Genomic DNA, 22228 nt, shown 5'->3' on the forward strand with positions numbered 1-22228 from the left:
TCATGCTGTCCTCACAAACGAGAAGGTCCCTCTCACTCATGAATACTGAGGCACTATATTCACTAAGGGCGTCCCCTACCTCCTCTGACTCCAGGTACAAGTTCCCTCCATTATTCCTTATTGGCCCTACCATTCTGGCCATCCTCTTATTCTGCTAGACATGTTGCAGATAATACTCATTGATGCTCCTGAAGGTCAGTGGTGGAGGGAGTGGCTGTTTATGGATGTGTGGCCAGTCATGTCCTGAATGGTGTCAAGCTTCTTGAGTCTTGTTGGAGTTGCACCTATCCAGGCAAGTAGGGAATCATTCCATAACACTACTGACTTGTGCCTTCTAGATGGTGGACAGTTTTGGGAATCAGGAGATAAATTACTTACTGTACTACTCCTAACCTCTGACCTGCTCTTGTACCCACTGTGTGTATGTGTTGAATCTAGTTCAGTGTCTGGCAACCACTTGATGAAGGAGCAGCACTCTGAAAGCTAGTGCTTCCAATTAAACCTGTTGGACTATAACCTGGTGTTGTGTGATTTTTAACCTGGTAATTGAAAACTGCCAGCATGTTGACAGTGGAAGATTCAGTGATGGTAACACCACTGAAGGTCAAGGAACTCTGGTTCGATTGTGTCTTATTTGAGAATGTCATTGTCTGGCATTTGTATGGAACAAATGTTATTTGTCACTCGTCAGGCCAAGGAGAGAGTGAGGACTGCAGATGCTGGAGATCAGAGTCGAAGAGTATGGTGCTGGAAAAGCACAACCGGTCAGGCAGCATCCAAGTAGCAGGAGAGTCAATGTTTCAAGCATAAGCTCTTCATCAGGAATGTCAGGCCAAGCCTGGTTATTGTCCAAATCTTGTATTTGGACATGAACTGCTTCACTATGTCTCCAAATTCTCATCTCTCCACAGGGCAAGAATCATTTCAGGACATTCTTTTCCTATGAAAGAAAAAAAATAGAGTGACGCCTTAAAACATAAGATAGGTGCCAACTTGATTAGTGCTCAGATCTGCCATCTACTCCTGCACTAAAACTGATTGACAGGGTAAACGTCGAAGATGTTTCTATTTGTGGACGGATGCAAATAAATAGACATTAGTTATGCATGAATCAATGGTGCAATTCAGAAACAAATTCTTTGACCGAATATAAAACAAGATGATGTTGGAAATATTCAATCTGGATGGTAACATCACTGGCTCGAGAAAAAGAGTTAATGTTTCCCTTCTGAGGACTGAGGCAGAAAAGTCATATAATATAAAGTGCATTTCTCTCTCGACAGGTGCAGGAAATTTCTGGTTGACAGAATCTGTTTTAGATTATCCAAACAGCGTTGAGACTTTGAAACTCATGACAAGCGTTTCAGATCTCAGTCTGCTCTGGGAGTTCTTGAATTACATTCCTCGCCGGTCTGTACATCTCATCACAGCTCCCACTAGAAGACGCTTCATACTTGAGTGTGAGAACGGATTTAGTTTTCTTACCTGGCAGCATTCAGCGTTAAAAGTGCAAAAGATTTGATCAACAATGAATGTATTCTTGGCAAATCGAAATTCAAACATTCTTCGCAGGATAAGAAAATATTCTGTTCACTTTACCTATTGAGATTCCAGTATGTCCACACCTCTCTGTTCTGTAGTCATTTACAGCCAGGACAAAATTATGTTAAAGGGATGGTGCACGTACTTTCATGTATTAACGGTTTCCATCATCACACATCCCTCGCTCATGCGGATAAGGATGTGCCCGAAACACCGCAAAGCTCATTACGCATGCGCAGCCTGCCGCGTCTGGAGCATGCGCAGTACCAGACGCGACGTGGAGCCAGAGGAAGCGGACGACAAAAAGATGAATAAAAGGTTGAAACGAGAAAGTGAGAAATTGATTAAGTGGGAAGTCTATGAAGTGGGCGGAGAGGCTTTATGAAGTCTCAGAGTAACTGTAGTCGCCGGATTGTAATATACCGATGAGTGTTTTGTCGCGAATGATCCGGGATTGCTGTTTGCTGGCTCTGGGTGGCCGCCGCCATCTTTGTTGGGGGTAAGTGTTCCCTGAGGTACCTGTGAGTCGCCATGTTTATCCGGGGCGAAGTCTCCGCGGAGCATGTGGGTGGCGTTTAATGGTTCGGGGCGGGCAGGATTTACAGAAAACAAATTCAAACCAAAAGTGTTTTTTTTCTGATTTTATTTAATCCCGGATTGATCGTGATCAATTTTGCAATTTTAGAGGAAACTCGAACATGACATAAGGGTTCGATTACTTACAGTGTGGAAGCAGGCCCTTCGGCCCAACAAGTCCACACCGACCCTCCGAAGAGCAACCCACCCAGACCCATTTCCCTCTGACACTATGGGCAATTTAGAACGGCCAATGCACCTGAGCTGCACATCTTTGCACTGTGAGAGGAAACCCACGCAGACGTGGAGAGATTGTGCAAACTCCACACGGAAGGCTGGAATCGAACCCAGGTCCCTGTGAGGCAACAGTGCTAACCACTGAGCCACCGTGCCACCCATAATAAGTATCTGAATATGTACGATTAAATTTATGTGTTCCGTCTGTATCAGGAAATTAACTGAGATACACTAATTGTGGTTAGATTAGTGGTGGCTCAGTGGTTAGCACTACTGCCTCACAGTGCCCAGGTTTGATTCCACGCTGAGGCGACTGTCAATGTTGAGTTTGCACATTCTCCCCATGTCTGCGCGGGTTTCCTCCAATAATCCAAAGGTGTGCAGGTTAGGTGAATTGGCCGTGCCAAATAGTCAGGGGTATATATAGTATAATAGGGTAAGGGAAGGTATCTGGGTGGATTACTCTTCGGAGGGTTGGTGTGGTCTTGTTGGGCTGAAGGATCTTTTTCCACACTGTAGGGATTCTTTATGATTATATCTATGGGCTTAGTTATCAAGAAGAATCACACAAAAGAATCATAAAGTGCTAATGGAACTATAAATGCTATTCAGTCCAGGCTAGCTCTCCAGAGCAATCCAGTCAGTCACTTTCTCCTAGTCAGTCCTATTCCCTTGTTTTTATCTCTGTGCCTTTGCATATTTCTCTCAAATGCTGGTTCAGTTTCCTTTGAAATCAATCAAGATCCAATTTTCTTTGCGGACTAATTAATCTATCTTGTTAGCTTCAAATATCTATGCCTGCGAATCCCTGAGATTGTGCACACTCCTTAGTATTGTACCATTGCTTCTTCGTATCCCTCCTGCTAAAATACATCACTTCACTATAGGGGAGGTATCCCTGGAAATTGAATAATAAGATGTGCGTTTGATCAAAGTTTTGGGGATATGATTGGCGACTGATAGTGGAGTGAGAGGGGAACTGTTTCTTTGGATGTGGAATCTAGGATGAGCAGTCATGGTCTGAACATGACATCAGATTCTAGTATATTTTCAGGTCAAGTGTCCCAGATCCTTATTACTGTCTGATGGTGCAGAAATTGCAGAATTCTGTATTCAGTCTGGAAGGTTGGAAAGTGTCAAATTGAAAGAAAGCTAAATGCCTTGAGCTCCCATGAGTTTCATTGGAATGGTGCAGAAGTCCTTCAGGACAGACTGGTATAAAAGATGAAGTCACATGAGCTGGGAAGATAGATATAGAACTACCTGAGCATAGGAGACAGAGTATAGCGGTGGAAGGATTCTTTTTGGAATAGTGGGTTGTGACTAGTTGTGTTCCACAGGAATCAGTGCTGGGACCTCTGTTGTTCATGGTCTACATAAATATTTGGAGGAAAACATAGCTAGTATAATTAATAAGCTTGCAGATGACAGAGTTGTGGAAAGTGAAGAGGAGTGGCAGATGATATAGCAGGATATAGATCAGCTGGAGGTATGGGTAGAATAATGACAGATGGTGTTTAATCTGGACAGATGTCAGGTGATGCATTTTGGAAGGTCAAATACAGTGAATGGCAGAACTCTGAGGAGAATTAATATGCAGAAGGATCTGGGTGTGCAATTGTTGAAGATGGTAGTGCAGGTAGACAAGGTAGTTAGAAAAAGGCCTATGGCATGCTTGCCTTTATTGGATGGGGCATTGAGTATAAGGATGCTGTCCAAGGCCCCAAGGGAAAACTTGCGGCCACACCTCCCCCCTTACTTCCCTCCAAGGCCCCAAGGGATACTTCCACATCCACCACAAATTCACCTGCACCTCCACACACATCATTTATTGCACCCGATGTGGCCTCCTCTATATTGGTGAGACAGGCTGCCTATTTGCGGAACGTTTCGGCGACACCCGGACCAACCAACCCAACCACCCCGTGGCTCAACACTTCCAAGTCCCTCCTCCCTACCTTTTATCTTAGCCTGCTGGACACACTTTCCTCATTCCTGAAGAAGGGCTTATGCCCGAAACATCCATTTCCCTGTTCCTTGGATGCTGCCTGACCTGCTGCGCTTTTCCAGCAACACATTTTCAGCTACAAGGATGCTGTAGCATTATAGAACCTTAATTAGGCCACATTTAGAATATTGCATACAGTTCTGGTCACTACACTACCCAGAAAAATGTGGATGTTTTGGAGAGGGTACAGAAAAGGTTTACCAGGATGTTGCCTGGTATTGGGTATTTTAACTATGCGGGAAGGTTGGAAAGACTGGGTTTGTTTTCATTGGAACACAGAAGGTTGAGGGGCGACCTGATAGAAGGCTATGAGACTGTGAATGGAATGGAAAGATTGGAGTTTGTGAGGCTTTTTTTCCCCCCAAGGTGGAGTGTTAGAAACGAAAATCGTTTCTCAATAATCGCTCTAGACAAATTCAGGAAAACAAAGTTTTATTAACAAGTCAAGTCTGCAGAGTCGGGCACCCTTAAAGAAAAGACGCGCTGAGGCTTACAAAGTCTCCATTATTTATAGGACAAGTCCCTCCTCTCCTTGGCTCCAACAAGCCATGAGGTTCACATTCTTAAAAACATCATTATTTTTATCACAAAGTCTGCAACAAAAGGCTCCAGAGTCTCCAAAGTTTGTTGTTTTTCTCACCCTGTAGTCTTATCAGTCAAAAGCTTTAATCTGAAACAGATGTCTCAAGTCGTACTCCCATCCTGGAGTATTATCAGCCAAGGACTCATCTTTCTCTGCTGTGTGAATGGCTTCATTAATCAAGAGCCTGCTTGCTTTTACTATCGCTCACAAATTGTCAGCATTCTGCACAATTTAAACTACTCTACTTTTGAGTATATAAAATGGTTGTTAGAAAAGAAACAAAGGTTTTGTCTTTTATTATAGATCAGTCTGTGGTCCAGGCACATCTTAAAGTTTAAACCGAAATTACCTCTTACATGGAGGGATCAATTACGAGGGGACACATGTTCAAGGTGCAGAGGGGATGTTTAAAAGAGATGTGAGGCAAGTTTTTCACGTACAAGATCGTGAGTGCCTAGCATGTGTTGCCAGAGGAGGTGGTGGAAGCAGACACAATAGCATTGTTCAAGGAGCACCCCGATGAATACATGAATAAGTAAAGAATATATGGATGCTGTAAGTGAAGACAGTTATAGTATGGAAGGGCAAAATGTGTTGGCAGAAGCTTGGTGGGCTGATGGGCCTGTTCCTGTGCTATATTGTTCTTGACAGAGATTTGACAGTGGGCTGGAAAGTTAAAATGATAAATAGAACAAAGAGCAAAGAAAGTTTACAGCCCAGGAACCGGCCCTCCAAGCCTCCAATGATCAGAAGCTCATGGTCCAGCTTACAGACTGTATGGATATTGTTCTGCAGGTTAATAACCCAATCTCTCCCAGTCCAAAGATGTGCAGGTTAGGTGAATTGGCCATGCTAAAATTGCCTGTAGTGTTAGGTGTAGGGAAATGGGTCTGGGTGGGTTGCTCTTCGGAGGGTCAGTGTGGACTTGTTGGGCCGAAGGGCCTGTTTTCACACTGTAAGTAATCCAATCTAATCTCTCTTTGCTGTTCACGGTGTGGAGTGGATCCCATCATGAGCAGTGAGGACAGTAATTAAAATGCGTAAGATGCAAACGATTCATTTATTTTCATCTTGCAAAACCATGAAGATAGTCTGAAGAAAGATATGTTATTTGCAGGGTAGGTTATAAAATACAGCAAACCATTACCAAAGTACTCCACTCTCTGCTAAAGGAAATCCTAACTGTTAGAATGAATATGATCCCCTTGTTTTTTCAGTAGGTTTGAATTTTCGATCGAATGCATTCTGACACATGGAGCAGTTTCTTCCAGTTTGAACCTGCCGCAGACGGTTCTACAAGTGATACTTTTCCCATGCTCGGCTTGATCTTGTCTTTCAGTTTGATGAGTTTGGGAGATCCTGTCAAAACTTTAATTATATTGCTGGAAGATAAAGCCCACCTCCTTTAATGCTATCCATTTTTCTTAGTTCTCCCATAGAGAACAGAGATTTATGTAGCTCCCCATTGGGCAACAGGTTCCCTTGAAGTTTATTACTGAACCAGTTCTGTCAAGAGCTTTCATGGTCACATTGTTCTCTTGCCACCTCCACAAATTACCAGATTTATTCAGTCCAATTTTCAAGTACTGCTTTTGTGTTTGAGAGTCACATTTCTTCCTTTCTGTTTTTCATTCATTTTACAGACAATTGGAACATTCGCAGTCAGTAAACTCAAACGTCACTTCAGATTCTGATTAAAATATTGAATTCATCAGGACCTCAATATCATCAGATTTTGATCATGGAAGCCAAAACCAGTGTTTGTGCTGAGAGACCATGGCAATGTGGAGACTGTGGGAAGGAATTCAAATATCCATCTCATCTGGAAAGTCATCGACGTAGTCACACTGGGGAGAGACCGTTCACCTGCTCTGAGTGCGGAAAGGGATTCATTTGGTCATCCAACCTGCTGACACATCAGCAAGTTCACACAAGAGAGAGGCAGTTCATCTGCTCAGAATGTGGGAAAGGATTCACTCACTCCTCCCACCTGCTGACACACCAGCGAGTTCATACCGGGGAGAGACCTTTTAAGTGTTCAGACTGTGGGAATTGCTATAAAAGTTCTGGAGAACTAATGTCCCATCAACGTGTTCACACTAACGAGAAACCATTCGGGTGCTGTCACTGTGGGACTCGGTTTAAACGATCATCTCAACTCACGATACACCAACGAGTTCACACTGGAGAGAGACCGTTCATCTGCACAGTGTGTAAGAAGGGATTCATTCACTCTTCTGACTTAGTGAAACACCAGCAAGTTCATTCTGATGAGAGACCTTTTAAATGTTCAGACTGTGGGAAATGCTATAAAAGTTCTGGAGAACTGATGTCCCATCAACGTGTTCACACTGATGAAAGACCCTTCAGATGCTCTCACTGTGGGACTGGGTTTAGACGAATGTCTAACCTCACTGTACACCAGCGAATTCACACAGGGGAGAAACCATTTACTTGCTTTAAGTGTGGGAAGGGATTCACCAGATCATCGTATCTGCTGAAGCACCAGCAAGTTCATTCAGACGAGAGAATTTTAAGTGTTCAAAATGAGGGAACTAGTATAAAAATTCTGGATAATTAATGCCAATGAACTTGTTTGTGTTATTGAAATACCTATAAATGCTCAGTTGTGGAAAACGCTTTAAAAATTCTCAGCTGATGATCCATCAATGTGCTCTCACAAGGGAGATTGTTCCAATGCTGTCACTGTGGAACTGTGTTCAGGTGATCATTTCAACTCATTGTACACTGGGAAGAGACTGTTCATTTCTTTCGAGTATGGAAAGGAACTAGCTTGATCATCCCACTCTCTGAAACACCAGTGATTCCACAAGTAATCACAGTCGTTTCATTTTGCTCTTAATAATGTTTGGGAATGAGGCTATTTCGTCAGGGTCTGTCTCTACTGATGTTAAATTGACTCTCCTTTAATCATAGGTTTTTGATTTTCTGGATAAAAATGAATAAATTAGCTTTGTGTTAAACACGCAATTCATGTTTTTTTCAAATATCACAAACACAACTTGATTACTTTTGACCTTCTTAGCGAAGGGATTTAGGAGCAAGGATGTCCTGCTACACTAGCTGGAATATTGTGTACAGGTGCAGTCTCTTTATTTGTGAAAGAACGGAGGCAGTGCAGTGAAGTTTTACCAGAATGAATCCTTGGATGGCAGGGCTGACATACAAAGAGAGACTGGATCAGTTAGGACTAGTTCACTTGAGTTGAGAAGAGAGGGATCTCATGGAAATCAAAAGGTTCTGACAAGACTACATAGGATAAACACAGGAAGGATGTTTTCAATAAACAGGAAGTCCAGAATCATGGGTCACACTTTATAGATATGGGCTAAACCATTAGGACTGAGAATAGTGAACTTCTGGAACTTTATGCACTTGGGGCCAAAACACTAAGTGTTTTCAAGACTGATTTAGATATAATTCTTGGGGTGAATGGGATCAAAAAGTATGCAGGAGAAAGCAGGAACAGTTGGACAATCAGCCATGATTGTGTTAAATAGTGCAGCAGGCTTGAATGACCAAACGGTCTATTAATATTTTCTTTATCGATGGTTATTAGTTTCTCTAATACTTTTTCTCTTGTGATCATTATTATGTTTATTTCCTCCCCTCTTTGCTGCTTGACTATTTAGTATTTTTCAAATGTTTGACTGAGGAAAAGTATGTTTAACTCCAGCTTCTTCCTCACTCCCCATTGTTATCATTTACGCAGCCTCATTCTCCAAGGAGCTGATGTTCACTATTCTCTCTTTTTATTTATTGCAAGAATTAATTGATCATGATATACATTGTTCCTCCGCAAACATCTATAAGCCCCTTGTACACTAGCATTGTGGGAGGGTCTTCACCACATTAGTGTACAGCTGTTTAATAACGACAAACATTGTGGAAAAGAAAACACATTCGATCAAATCTTTTTGTCTTGCACACTTAGGCATATTCACAATAAGCACCAATGGAAAGAGTAACAAACATTTCATATTGTAAGAGAAGACTGCTGACCAGGTGAAAAATAGACACTTGGTTGGTAAAGGCATTGCAATAAAAAATGCACTAGTTAAGTAGTCATAGAGTCCTACAGCACGGAGACAGGCCCTATGGCCCAAACTGGTCCATGCCTGACCAAAATGTCCGCGCTAACCCCATTTCCCTGCACTTGACCCATATCCTTCTAATCCTTTCCTATCCATGTATTATTCAAATGCCTTTTAAATATTGATAATGTAACCACCTCAACCACTTCCACCTTCAGTAAAGAAGTTGCCCCTCAGCTTCCCTTTTATTCATTCCTCTCCAACCTTAAACTGATGCCCTTGATTCCCCAACCCTTGGAAAAAGACTGAATGCATTCATCCTATCCTTGCCTCTCATGATCTTATATACCTCTATAAGGTCCCCTCTCAGTCTCGTATGCGAGCCTGTCCACCCCTATAAAACAGACTATTGAGTCCAGGCAACATCCTTGTAAGTTCCTTCTGCACTCTTTCCAGTTTACTAACATTCTTCCAAAAACAAGGCGACCAAATCTGAATACAATCCTCTCAAATGCAGTCTCACCTGTACAACTGCAACATCCCAACTTCGATAGTCATTGATGAAGGCCAGCCGCCTTCATTGCCCTGGTCTAATCTGTGACTCCACTTTCAGAGAGCTGTGAACCTGAACACTAAGATCCCTCATGTTCAGTACACTTCCAAAGGCCCTACCATTCTCTATGAAACTCCTACCCTGATTTTACTATATAAAATGTAAGCCTTATCTATATTAAACTCCATTTGCCATTTCTCGGCCCACTTACCCACCTGATCAAAGTCCTGCTGCAGTTTCTGAGGACCTTCCTCACTGTCCATGATACCACCAGTTTTAGTGTCATCAAAAAACTTAATATTCATGTGTTGTACATTCTCATCCAAATAATTGATATAGATAACAAACAGTAATGAGTCCAGCACCAACATCTGAGGCACTCCACTAGTTACAGGCCTCCAGTCTAACAAACATCTTTCCACTATTACCCTCTGCTTCTTACCATCAAGCCAATTTTGTATCCAGTTTGCCAGCTTGTTCTGGATTCAATGTGTTCTAATTTTCTGGAGCAGCCTACCATGTGGAACCTGATCAAAGGTCTCACTGCAATGCATATAGACTATGCCTACCGCCCTGCCCTCATCAATCTTCCTGGTCTCTTCATCAAAGAACTCGAAGAAATTTGTGAAGCATGATCTCCCACGCCCAAAGCCATGCCGACTACAGTAGCGCCTCGACTTATGAACTTGATCCGTTCCGGGACCCGGTTCGCGAGCCGAAAAGTTTGCGAAACTGAATCAATTTTTCCCATTGTTCGGATAGCGTAAGAATGCTTGGACAGCTGTTCACAGCACATGCGCCAAAGACGAACTGAATGAGATCACGCGGCCCCCGAGAGCTTTTGCGTTCAACAAACGTTTAGCAAAGCAGAACAATGAAACTACGTGGTCGCACACAGGCTTTTTCGTTCATACCTTCGTTCGTACCTTGAATTTTGTACGTACGTTGAAGCCAAATTTTACGTACAATCCTGTTCATAAACCGATTTGTTCGTGAACGTGGTTGTTCATATGTCGAGGCGCTACTGTACATCTAATCAAACCCTCTCTTTCCAAATGCATGTATATCTTGTCTCTCAGAATCTTTTCAAGTAACTTACTCACCACAAATGTTAAGTTTACTGATCTATATTTCCCAGGCTTTTCTTTGCAGCCCAATGGCGTAACATTTGCTACTCTCCAGTCTTCCGGGACCTCACCCGTGGCTGTTGATGATGCAAAAATATCTGCCGGGGCCCCCATAATCTCTAGCTTCTTGCAGTGTTCTTGGATATATCTTGTCAGGACCAGGCGATTTCTCCACATTCATACATTTTAATACATCCAACACCACCTCTACTGGCATATGGACTGTCCAAGAAATCGCCACTACCTTCCCAAGTTTTCATGTCCTTCTCCATAGTAAACAGGAGAAATATTTGTTGAAAACCTCGCCCATCTCCTGTGGTTCTACACATACATGTGCACTTTGTTCCTTAAGGGGCCCCATTCTTTCTCTAGTTATTCTTTGTCCTTTAATATATGTAGAGTACCTCTTTGGATTCACGCTAATCCTCTTAGCCATAGGTATTTTGTCCCCTCTTTTCACCCTCCTGATCTCCTCCTTCAGTGTGCATTCCCTGCATACCTCCAGGGATTCCCTTGATCGCAGCTTCCTGTATCTGAGCCACGCCTCCTTTTGTTTCTAGTCAAAGCCTCATTATCTCTTGTCATCCAGGGTTCCGTCGTCCAGCCAACCTTGCCCTTCACCCTCACAGGAACATATAGATCTTGAACCCTAGTTATCACTCTTTTAAAGGTGTCCAACTTGCCAGAGGTGCCTTTCTGCAAACAAACTACTCCAATCAAACCCTGCAAGCTCGTTTAATTCCACTTGCCTTGTCCCAATTTAGAACTTGAATCTGTGGACTAGTCTTGACCCTCTCCATAACTATTTTAACATTAATAGAACTATGGTCACTGGTTCCATTGTGCTCCTCTGCTGTCATGTCTGTCACCTATCCTGCCCTATTTCCGAGTTTTGCCCCTTCCTGAATAGGATCCTCTATATATACTAATGAATTCACTTAACAAATTCCACCCCATCAGCCCTTAATGCTATGACAGCCCCAGTTTACGCTAGGAAAATTAAAATCCCCTACTGTGACAACCCTATTGCTCCTATAAGTGTCCTCAGTCCCCCTGCATATTTGATCCTCTAATTCCCATTGACTATTTGGGGGCCTATAGTACAGCAACAATAACGTCACCATCTCCTCCTTATTTCTTAGCTCCACCCAGAAAGCCTCACTCGAAGACCTTCGGTTATTTAATCTGATTACTATGTGATACTTAATCAAAAGTGCAACTCACCCTCCCCTTCTTGCACCACTTCTGTCCTGCCAAAAGCACCTGTACCCTGGCCCATCAAGCTGCCAGTCCTGTCCCTCCCTTCGCTATACTTCTGTAATGGCTATAATATCCAGTCCCACGTACCTACCCACAGCCTGAGTTCATTGGCCTTACCAGTCAGCCTTTAATCCAGCGGGCATTCCTTTCTCCCTGTCGTGTTTCAGCCTGACTTGTCTCTTCAACCTGTTATTTCTGATTACTATATCTCCTTCGAGTCTCACACTTGCCTCTCTGCTGTTGAGGATCCCACCCTACTGCCAATCTAGTTTAACCCCTCCCTTGTAGCAGTGGCACTGTTGCTCAGTGGTTAGCACTGCTGACTCACAGTATCAGGGACCCAGGTTCGATCCCAGACTCGGGCAACTGTTTGGAGTTTGCACATTCTCCCAGTGTCTGCGCGGGATTTCTCCAGGTGCTCTGGTTTCCTCCCATAGTCCAAGATGTGCACGTAATATCAATTGCCCATAGTGTCCAAAACTATGTAGTTTCCGCTCTCACTGTCTAGTTCTGGACTTCCCTATTCCAGGGAAAGGACTTTATCTATTTATCTTATCCATGCCCCTCATGATCTTGGAAACCTCTACAAGGTCACCCCTCAGCCTCTGACACTGTAGAGAAAATAGCCCCATCCTAATTCAGTCTCTCCCAACCCTGGCACACAATATACCAAAACTGGCCCAACCAATGTACTGTGCATATGCAATATGACCTTCCAACTCCTATACTAAATACCCTGATCAATAAAGGAAAGGATACCAAACACCTTCTTCACTATCCTATCTACCTGCACTCCAAGCTCTCTTTGTTCAGCAACACTCCCCAGAACCTTACTATTAAGTGCATAAGTCCTGCTATGATTAGCTTTTCCAAATTGCAGCACCTCGCATTTATTTAAGTTAAACTCCATCTGCCACTCCTCAGCCCACTGGCCAATCTGATCAAGATTCCAAGAATAATGAAGCAGAGAGCATAGATTTAAGGTATTTTATCAGAAGCAGCAATGATAACATGAGGAGGAATGTTTTCGTGTCATGAGTATGATTATAATCTGGAATGTGCTGCCTGAGAGTGTTGCGGAGACTATTTGAATTGAAAGCTTCATGAGGGAATTGAATCATTATCAGAAAATGAAGAATGTGCAGGGTTATAGGGAGAAAACCAAACTGTTTTAAGGTTATCCGCAATTCTCCAACAAGCCGGACAACATGAGGAATCCCCTTTGGCTGAGAACCCTTAAAATGGACAGTAATTTCTGCTTTTTGGGCATGACTCTCAAAGGCAAGAGTGAGAGGTATTTATCCCTGCAACACTGGGTCAGACACCTGCCCACAACAAAATCCAGACTATTGCCAAGACCACTCTCAGCAAGGGAAATCAAAATGTTGGAAGCAACTCAAAAACCCAGAAGGACTGTACTAGCCACACCATGAGATGGCCCCGCATGTGAGCTGTACTAACATTCTTCTTTAATTGCCTTCAGTGACTGTCACCACTTCACTTCTCTGTAGCTGCTACCCAGCCTGTTTTCTCATGGATTTCTCTTCCACTGTCCATTCCAACGCAACCTCTGTCCTCACCTCTGACTCACCCTTGCAGACCCTCCTCCCCTCCCTTATAGCATCAAAATAAATGAGGGAAATCTCTGACAAAATGGCATAACTTCAAATTGTCACTACACCAGTTGTAGCATGTTCCAATAAATCCTCTTTTATTCCCCACTCAGAGAAGTGGACTAGGACTGATTAGATTACTTACAGTGTGGAAACAGGCCCTTCGGCCCAACAAGTCCACACCGAACCACTGAATCACAACCCACGCAGACCTATTCCCCTATATTTACCCCTTCACCTAACACTACGGGCAATTTAGCATGGCACATTTTTGGATTGTGGGAGGAAACCAGAGCACTCAGAGGAAACCAGAGCACGCAGACAATGGGCAAACTCCACACAGAGAGTCGCCTGAGGCGGGAATTGAACCCGGGTCTCTGGCGCTGTGAGGCAGCAGTGCTAACCACTGTGCCACCCACATGACTGTCTCCATGGATCAAACCTCCCTGTATTCCTTTGCTGGGCACTGGTGCTGGAATGAAGTGTGCATCATTGGATGCGAATCTTGGAGTTGGGCTTTATGAGGACAGCAGGTTGGATTCAATGCTGCAGGCAGGGAAGAAAAATACAGCTCCCTACAGGTCCAGGCTGGCAGCTTGAGTTTGTTGTGATGTTTGTGTCTGATGCCTGCTAATGTACATAGACCCAGTCAATGTTTGTGTCCTTCTAATGTACACAGACCAAGTCAATGTTTGTGTCTGGTATCTGCTATTGCACATAGACCCAGTCAAGTATAAGTTGCCTGGAGAGACAATAGTCCTGGGAATTCTCACAAAACAAACTCCTTTTCAGGCAGGATGAAGAATGGAGAAAGAAGAATCTATCCAGTGATAATGAGCTGATTGCTAATCTTACCGAAAACAGCAATGTCAAACTTCACACTGGACAGCTTTCTATCTCGCGGTAAGTGCAGGACAGCAATTCAATTTCGTCCCGTCCACTCACTGACACAGTCTTCCTCCTCATTACCTCCTTCTTTTCTTCCTTCACTGTCTCATTCCGTTTCCTCCCCCTTTGCCTTTCTCACAACTTTCCTTTCTCCATTTCCACCTCGTGCAATCTGTCTTCTTCTCTCTCTTTGTCTTGTTTCAAGAAACTTCACAGAAACAGGAAATAGTAAGACATATAAAGTTGACTAAAAGCTTCCAAGTAAAAAGGAAAAGATTAGCACAGATTAGCACAGATTAGTGGGCTGACTAAAAGCAGACAAAAGAAAATAACTTCCCAGAAATATTAGAGACCTAAAGAACTAGTGAGAATGGGAAACAGAAAGAATTTAATGTTAGTAAAAATATAAGCGTCCAGGAGAGTTTTTGAGAGCAGTATGTCAATAGTCCAATGAGGGAAGGGGCCATATTGGACCTGGTATTGGGGAATGAGCCAGGCCAGGTGGTAGAAGTTGCGGTGGGCAATTTCTTTGGGAACAGTGACCACAATTCTGTAAGTTTTAGAATAAAGAAGAGAGTGGTCCTAAGGGAAGAGCTAAACTGGGCCAAGGCCAATTATATCAAAATTAGTCAGGAGCTCGGAAATGTGGATCGGATACAAGTATTTGAAGGGAAGTCGACATTTGAGATGTGGGAAGTTTTCAAAGATAGGTAAGAGATAGTGCAGAAAATGTGTTGCTGGAGAAGCGCAGCAGGTCAGGCAGCATCCAGGGAACAGGAGAATCGACGTTTCGGGCATAAGCCCTCCAGCATCTGCAGACCTCACTTTCTCCTTAGAGATAGTGCAGGATAGGCATGTCCTGTTGAAGGCAAAGGATAGAAAGGGCAAGATTCGTGAACCGTGGATGACAGGAGAAATTGTACAACTAGCCAAGAGGAAAAGGGAAGTGTTCATAAGGTCTAGGTCGCTAAGAACAGAACAGGCCCTGGAGGAATATCGGAAGAGTAGGACAAATCTTAAACAAGGAATCAAGCAGCTAAAAGGGGTCATGAAATGGCTTTAGCGAGCAGAATTAAGGAGAATCCCAAAGCATTTTATTCTTATATAAGAAGCAAGCGGGTACCTAGAGAAAGATTTGGTCCACTAAAGGATAACGAAGGAAGACTGTGTGTCGAACCTGAGAGAATGGGTGAGACTCTGAATGATTACTTTGCATCAGTGTTCACTGAGGAGAGGAACACGCTGAATGTTGAGATTATAGTTAGAAGTTTGATTAGTCCTGATCACGTTGGAATAAGTAGGGAAGATGTGTTGGGTAGGCTAGAGGTTATTAAGGTGGACAAAGCCCCAGGACCGACTGGGATCTATCCCAGGTTGCTGAGGGAGGCGAGAGAGGAAAGAGCTGGGGACCTGACAGATATCTTTGTTGTATCCTTAAATACAGGTGAGGTGCGAGAGGACTGGAGAGTTGCTCATGTTGTCCCCCGTTCAAGAAGAGTAGTAGGGATATTCCGGGTAACTACAGACCAGTGAGCCTGATGTCGGTGGTGGGAAAGTTGCTGGAGAAGGTACTGAGAGATAGGATTTATTTATATTTAGAAAAGAATGGGCTTATCATTGATAGGCAACATGGTTTTCTGCGAGGGAGATCGTGCCTTACCAACTTAATAGAGTTCTTCGAGGAAGTGACCAGTCGATAGATGAAGGAAGGGCTGTTGATGTCATAGACATGGACTTCAGTAAGGTTCCCCATGGTAAACTAATGGAGAAAGTGAAGTCACATGGTGTGCAGGGTGTTCTAGCTAGGTGGATAAAGAACTGGTTGAGCAACAGGAGACAGAGAGTAGTAGTTGAAGGGAGTTTCTTGAAATGGAGAAAGGTAACCAGTGGTGTTCCACAGGGGTCAGTGCTGGGGCCACTGTTGTTTGTAATATACATCAATGATCTGGAAGAGGGCACTGTTGGTATGATCAGCAAGTTTGCAGATGACACAAAGATTGGTGGAGTAGCAGAAAGCATAAAGGGCTGTCAGAGAATACAGGAGGAGAATTGGGTGGAAAAGTGGCAGATGGTTTTCAATCCAGACAAATGTGAGGGGATGCATTTAGGCAAGACTAATTCTAGAGCGAATTATACAATGAACGGAAGAGCCTTGGGAAAAGTTGATGGTCAGAGAGATCTGGGAGTGCAGGTCTGTTGTACCTTGAAGGTTGCTGCACAGGTGGATAGAGTGGTCAAGAAGGTATATAGTATGTTTGCCTTCATTGGACGGGGTATTGAGTATAAGAGCTGGCAAGTCATGTTAAAATTGTACAAGACATTGGTTCAGCCACATTTAAAATACTGTGTACAGTTCTGGTTGCTACATTACCAAAAGGATGTGGATGCTTTGGAGAGGGTGCAGAGAGGTTTACGAGGATGTTGCCTGGTATGGAAGATGTTAGCTATGAAGAGAGGTTGAGTAGGTTCGGTTTATTTTCATTAGAAAAAAGGAGATTGGGGGGACCTGATTGAGGTTTACAAAATCATGAAGGGTATAGTCAGGGTGGATAGAGGCTAGCTTTTTCCCAGGGCGATGGATTCAATAATGAGAGGTCACGCTTTCAAGGTGATAGGTGGAAAGTTTAAGGGGGATACATGCGGCAAGTACTTCACACAGAGGGTGGTGGGCATTTGGAATGCGTTGCCAGCAGAGGTGGTAGAGGCAGGCAAGGTAGATTCATTTAAGATGTGTCTGGACAGATGCATCAGTAGGTGGGAAACAGAGGGATACAGATGCTTAGGAATTGGGCGACAGGTTTAGATAGTTGATTTGGATCGGCTCAGGCTTGGAGGGCCAAAGGACCTGTACCTGGGCTGTAAATTTTCTTTGTTCTTTGTTCTTTGACTAACACTCTGCTCCTTTCCCGCCTTCCCTTCAGTGCAACAGGGACAGGCTGCGTGCCAGAGAAGGTTGATCATGAACAGAGTGTAGGATGTTTCTCACAGGTTTAGATAGTTGATTTGGATCGGCTCAGGCTTGGAGGGCCAAAGGACCTGTTCCTGGGCTGTAAATTTTCTTTGTTCTTTGTTCTTTGACTAACACTCTGCTCCTTTCCCTCCTTCCCTTCAGTGCAACAGGGACAGGCTGCGTGCCAGAGAATATCTAAGAAGGTTGATCATGAACAGAGTGTAGGATGTTTCTCAGTGGTACTGCTCCATTTCTCCCTATTGTTAGAAAGCTAGTGAGAAGATCTGGTATCTATAAGCAGCAATGCATGTAGTCCCCCATGTCACCATTTCCTGCTCATTCGCTGATACAGAAGAGCAGCGAGACTTTCTGCTGTGTCTGGGCTGGCTCAGATCCAAGCTCTGTACAGTGAAAATCCATGGGAGCAAATGTGAGTGGTATCTATAAGCAGCAATGCATGTAGTCCCCCATGTCACCATTTCCTGCTCATTCGCTGATACAGAAGAGCAGCGAGACTTTCTGCTGTGTTTGGGCTGGCTCAGATCCAGCTCTGTACAGTGAAAATCCATGGGAGCAAATGTGAGTATGAAATATATTTCCTTTCACCACCAATAAAGTAATTCAAACTAGACAAGTCCCAACTAAACACCTCTAGCAGTAAGCTCAGCAAGCGCAGGAGTGAGAGCCAAGGAATTTGCACAGTTCAAATTCTTCAACAATAACACGTACTTGAGACATAATCAGATCCAAATGCCAACGTGTCAGCTCACAAGCCAAGTCAGTATCATCTACTCTCTCTTTACCAATTGTCTGAACTTTTCATTCATGTCAATTATTGGAGAATGCAGGGTAAGAAGGTGCTCCCCGCAATGGATCCAAACCCCTAACCCCTATCAGGAGCAGGTTGTTCTCCTACCTTCCTATCACCAAACAATTCACTGCTGAGAGTAACGACTCACCAGGAGTAAAGATGCAATTAGACAGGGAGCTTGGTTCTCCATGTGAAATCAGAGGAACAAAAACTGCTGCTAAGGGACAGGATTTAAACTTCACAATAGAGGACTAAAGTCAACAACACAGCACCAGCACAGTGAAAGACAAGTCCACTGAGCCCATGAGAACTTGCTGGATTACCAGAGTAATCCATTCTATTTTTGAAATTATTCATCATCTCCATATCTGTTCTCTTCATTAATAGTATTTCAGGTCAAAGGTTATTCCTCATACGCCTCAACTCCCTCCCCAAAACCCATTCCCCTTCTGAAAAAGACTTTAGTTGTGTTCCCTACCCCTTGTAGCATCATCCAATGTGAACAGCTTTTCTTTGACCACCTTATCTAAGCAAAATGAAACAAAGAACTGATGCTGGAAATCTGAGGCAAAAATAGAAATGGCCAGGGAAATTTAGCAGGTCTGGAGCTTCTGTGGAGAAAAAAAAAATTTTGGGTTCAGTTACCCTTCTTCAGAAATCTTCACTGGACCTGAAACAATACTCTGATTTCTCACCACAGATGTTGTCAGACCTGCTGAGATTTTCCAGGAATTTCTGTTCTTGTTTCAGATTTCCAGCATCTGCAGTTATTTCAGTGTTTTTGTAGGAGTCTGGGGGTCATTCTATTGAAAACTGACAAAAATGTTTGTGATAACTGAACTGAGAGGGTATCCCAGCACAGAACTGTCTGTTTGGTAGTGCGTGGCATCCTTAGAATTTGCTCTCAAATGTATGAGTGGCTGAGATCAATAATTCAGTGTATTCCAATTCAGACCTTGACTAGATCACCATGCTGCAGTGACATGGGACAAACGTTATGGCTTCTTGAAAAGGCCTATTATTGAATAAGCTCACAATGAGGGAAACTAGAGACCATGGTCTGGGAATTGACAGTGAGGAAATTCCAGAGACTGTGATCTGGGAATAGACACTGAGGGTGAGGATCTAAAATCTGGATTTAGGCTCTTGTCAGGAGCAAAACTTTAATGCATGCCTTTTCTAACTACAAAATGGCTTTTTAATACAAGTAACATAAAGTAACATAACAAAATGGCTTCTAGGAGCAAATTGACAATGTTGTTTATAATGGCATCTAACTCTGCCGAAAACTGTATTCCTGAACTAATTGATTAGCAAACAATGTCCTGTTCATAGTATGAATTAACTAAGTAAGAAATGATATTATTAAAGTATCCTAAATTGACCTGAGAAACCGGGTGCCCCAGAGATAAAGACGCGCAAAACAAGTCATTTCCCAGGAAATATCATTGGCTTAATTTTATGTCTATATGTCATTTAATCCATTTTATTGGATTAATTTTGCAACTAAGGCTGTACTGTTTGTTAAGAGACCGAGAAATGTTGCTTGTGTTTTAAGAGAAGGCGCAGCAGCTTCTCCAGAGTACATAGAGGTACTTAACCCCTGTGTTGCTGGATAACCTATGCTAGCATTATAATAAGTTGTTAAATTTTGCTGAAATCAGACCGAGCTGCTAGTGTTTATTTGACCGATTGCAGAACTGAGAAGCCCCTCCCGGGGGACTAGATTTACATATGGTGCCTGTGACTCGGATATGGCATGGACTGGTTATGGACAGTGGTGTAAGAGCCTTGAGTCCTCCACTACTGCGTGTTGAGGAATCAGCCACCCAGACGTGAGTTTTTCATATCCTTCTGGTTTTCGTCTCATTCAAGTAGTGGTTGACCTGACCCCTCGCTGTCTATCAGCTCAGTCCAGCCCATAAAGGATCAGTCTTGGTTAGATAAGAGAAATAGAGATACAGAGGTATTTAGAATCTGACGGGGTCCTATAAGAAAAAGTGATCAATAGGATTGGGGGGTCCTATAAGAAAAAGAGAAAAATGGGATCTGGCGGGGTCCTATGAGAAAAAGGGATAAATAGGATTGAGCGGGGTCCTATAAGAGAAAAGAGAGCAATAAGATTTGGTCGGATAGGCATTGTTTAAATTGGTACTTCAATTGTTCTGTGATATAAAGAAGTATCGCGATACATTATAACAGGATTATCAAGGGTTAAGGAAAGTTTCGAAGGGTTTGTGGAAGTCGGTAGATTGTTATTTGTTGACGGGCTGTTGAATAGTAACAGTTTTGACTCGGGACAATAAAAGGAAGGTTGTTTAAGATAGGTAATACTATATGTGAGAGAAGTTTCCGGAGAAATCTGATGGCAGGATAATGCCACCAAATTGGGATACATAATGGTACACCATAATGATACAATGAAATCTGTTGAGGTCCTCAAAAATGAATGTGCTTGAGTTAAACATCAAATGAAACAAAAGGCAAAGTCACTGGTGACTGGTAGTCAAACGTTCGATAGTTGGCCACTCATTTGTCTTGTTGTTCATTGTCACGTTGTTGATTAGCGGAAGTTTTACGTCGAGCTTATTTCTGTCATGTCTATTCAGTTTGACTTGTATTGCTTTGCTGCTTTTTGTTTTTTCTGTTCGTTTTGGTGTTTGTTCTTTGTTTATGAAATATGGAGGGTGGTTGCTGCTGCCTTTGAGATGTTAAAAACAATAAGAAAGCTGGCCAGCAGTACAATTCTTGCACACTTGGTTACGCAGCTATGTGGGTCTAGATTAGAGTGGTGCTGGAAAAGCATAGCTGGTCAGGCAGCATCCGAGGAGCAGGAAAATCGACATTTCAGGCAAAAACCCTTCATCAGAAGCAGCTATGTGCCACATCCACAAGATTTATAAGGATACTTTTGGAATGTGTGTGTGTGAGAGAGAGGCAGCCTGCAGCTTGCAGCAAGTTTAATCCTGTCACATTCGGTTTGGATGCACATTTGCTTTTTGGTGATTGAAGGTTGTATTTTGTTCCCTGGAGCTCGAGATCCGGGGCTGTTTTGAATCTGATTTGCATTTTGGAAATTTAACATGATTTCTTTTAAGGTTAAGAATCCTTCAGTGATTATGAAATGAAATATTAACCCTGTTCTTCTTACAGGCCATGACTGCCCTACTGTCAGTTTCTAACTAATCTTTTTTATCCTTATATGAAAGCCAAACTTATTCAATTTCAAATCAGTTTAATACGGAGGAAGACAACATTGTAACTTTCTTTATTTCAGACCCGTTTGTTTCCACTTAATTTTAAGACTGCTGTGTTTCATTGGTGATTGTGATGTGCCAGTCGTAGCTTTATTGAGGGAGTCCCCTACCTCAATGACAATTGACGTTTCAGTTCAACATTAGGTTGTGTTAACTCATGTAACAAAATTAATATCCTATAGTTAATATCTGTGTCTTTAAATTCAGCCATATTTCATGCATTAGAATTTTTCTTTTGTTACCATGTGAGTAGACAAGACCTTTTAAGACAGATGCAGTCATTTCACGGCCTATAGCATTGTAAATGAGCAATGATAGGTCAGGACCACTTAAGGAACCTAATGCACTTAAGGAACCTAATGGTTAGCACTGCTGCCTCACAGTTAATATCTGTGTCTTTAAATTCAGCCATATTTCATGCATTAGAATTTTTCTTTTGTTACCATGTGAGTAGACAAGACCTTTTAAGACAGATGCAGTCATTTCACGACCTATAGCATTGTAAATGAGCAATGATAGGTCAGGACCACTTAAGGAACCTAATCTTGGATTTAAATTAAGGGACTAAAGTCAGGTAATTATAGTGGATTTCAAATTTGGAAACTGTATACATTTTGCGTTTTGAATATTGAATCCAATTTATATTGATGACTTTTAAAACGTCTTAGTCGCGTGTTCAGTTTCCACCTCTGAATTACAGATAATGATTATTTTATTTATTATTTTTAATAATCTACTGTATTAGCCCGAATCATAAAATCAAAATTA

General features: G+C 42.7%; 1 protein-coding gene across 3 annotated transcripts; it reads left to right on the plus strand.

Moving 5' to 3' along the window:
• Window positions 1-1802: 1802 nt before the first annotated feature.
• On the plus strand, window positions 1803-7930 carry LOC122562892 (gastrula zinc finger protein XlCGF17.1-like). Of its 3 annotated transcripts, none has more exons than XM_043716220.1 (2): window positions 1803-1874; window positions 6590-7930. In XM_043716220.1, the coding sequence occupies exon 2, from the start codon at window positions 6688-6690 to the stop codon at window positions 7525-7527; it is 840 nt and encodes a 279-aa protein (XP_043572155.1). In that variant the 5' UTR covers window positions 1803-1874; window positions 6590-6687; the 3' UTR covers window positions 7528-7930. The 3 variants fall into 3 exon arrangements, with proteins under 3 accessions (XP_043572155.1, XP_043572154.1, XP_043572152.1); XM_043716219.1 differs by having other exon boundaries at window positions 1804-1860; XM_043716217.1 differs by having other exon boundaries at window positions 1859-2041.
• Window positions 7931-22228: the final 14298 nt, after the last annotated feature.

Source organism: Chiloscyllium plagiosum, chromosome 25, assembly GCF_004010195.1.
Source record: "Chiloscyllium plagiosum isolate BGI_BamShark_2017 chromosome 25, ASM401019v2, whole genome shotgun sequence".
Classification (NCBI taxonomy): Eukaryota; Metazoa; Chordata; class Chondrichthyes; order Orectolobiformes; family Hemiscylliidae; genus Chiloscyllium; species Chiloscyllium plagiosum.

Excerpts from the sequence above, each read along its gene's own strand:
- LOC122562892 (XM_043716220.1), top strand. The coding sequence starts at position 6,688 with ATGGAAGCCAAAACCAGTGTTTGTGCTGAGAGACCATGGCAATGTGGA.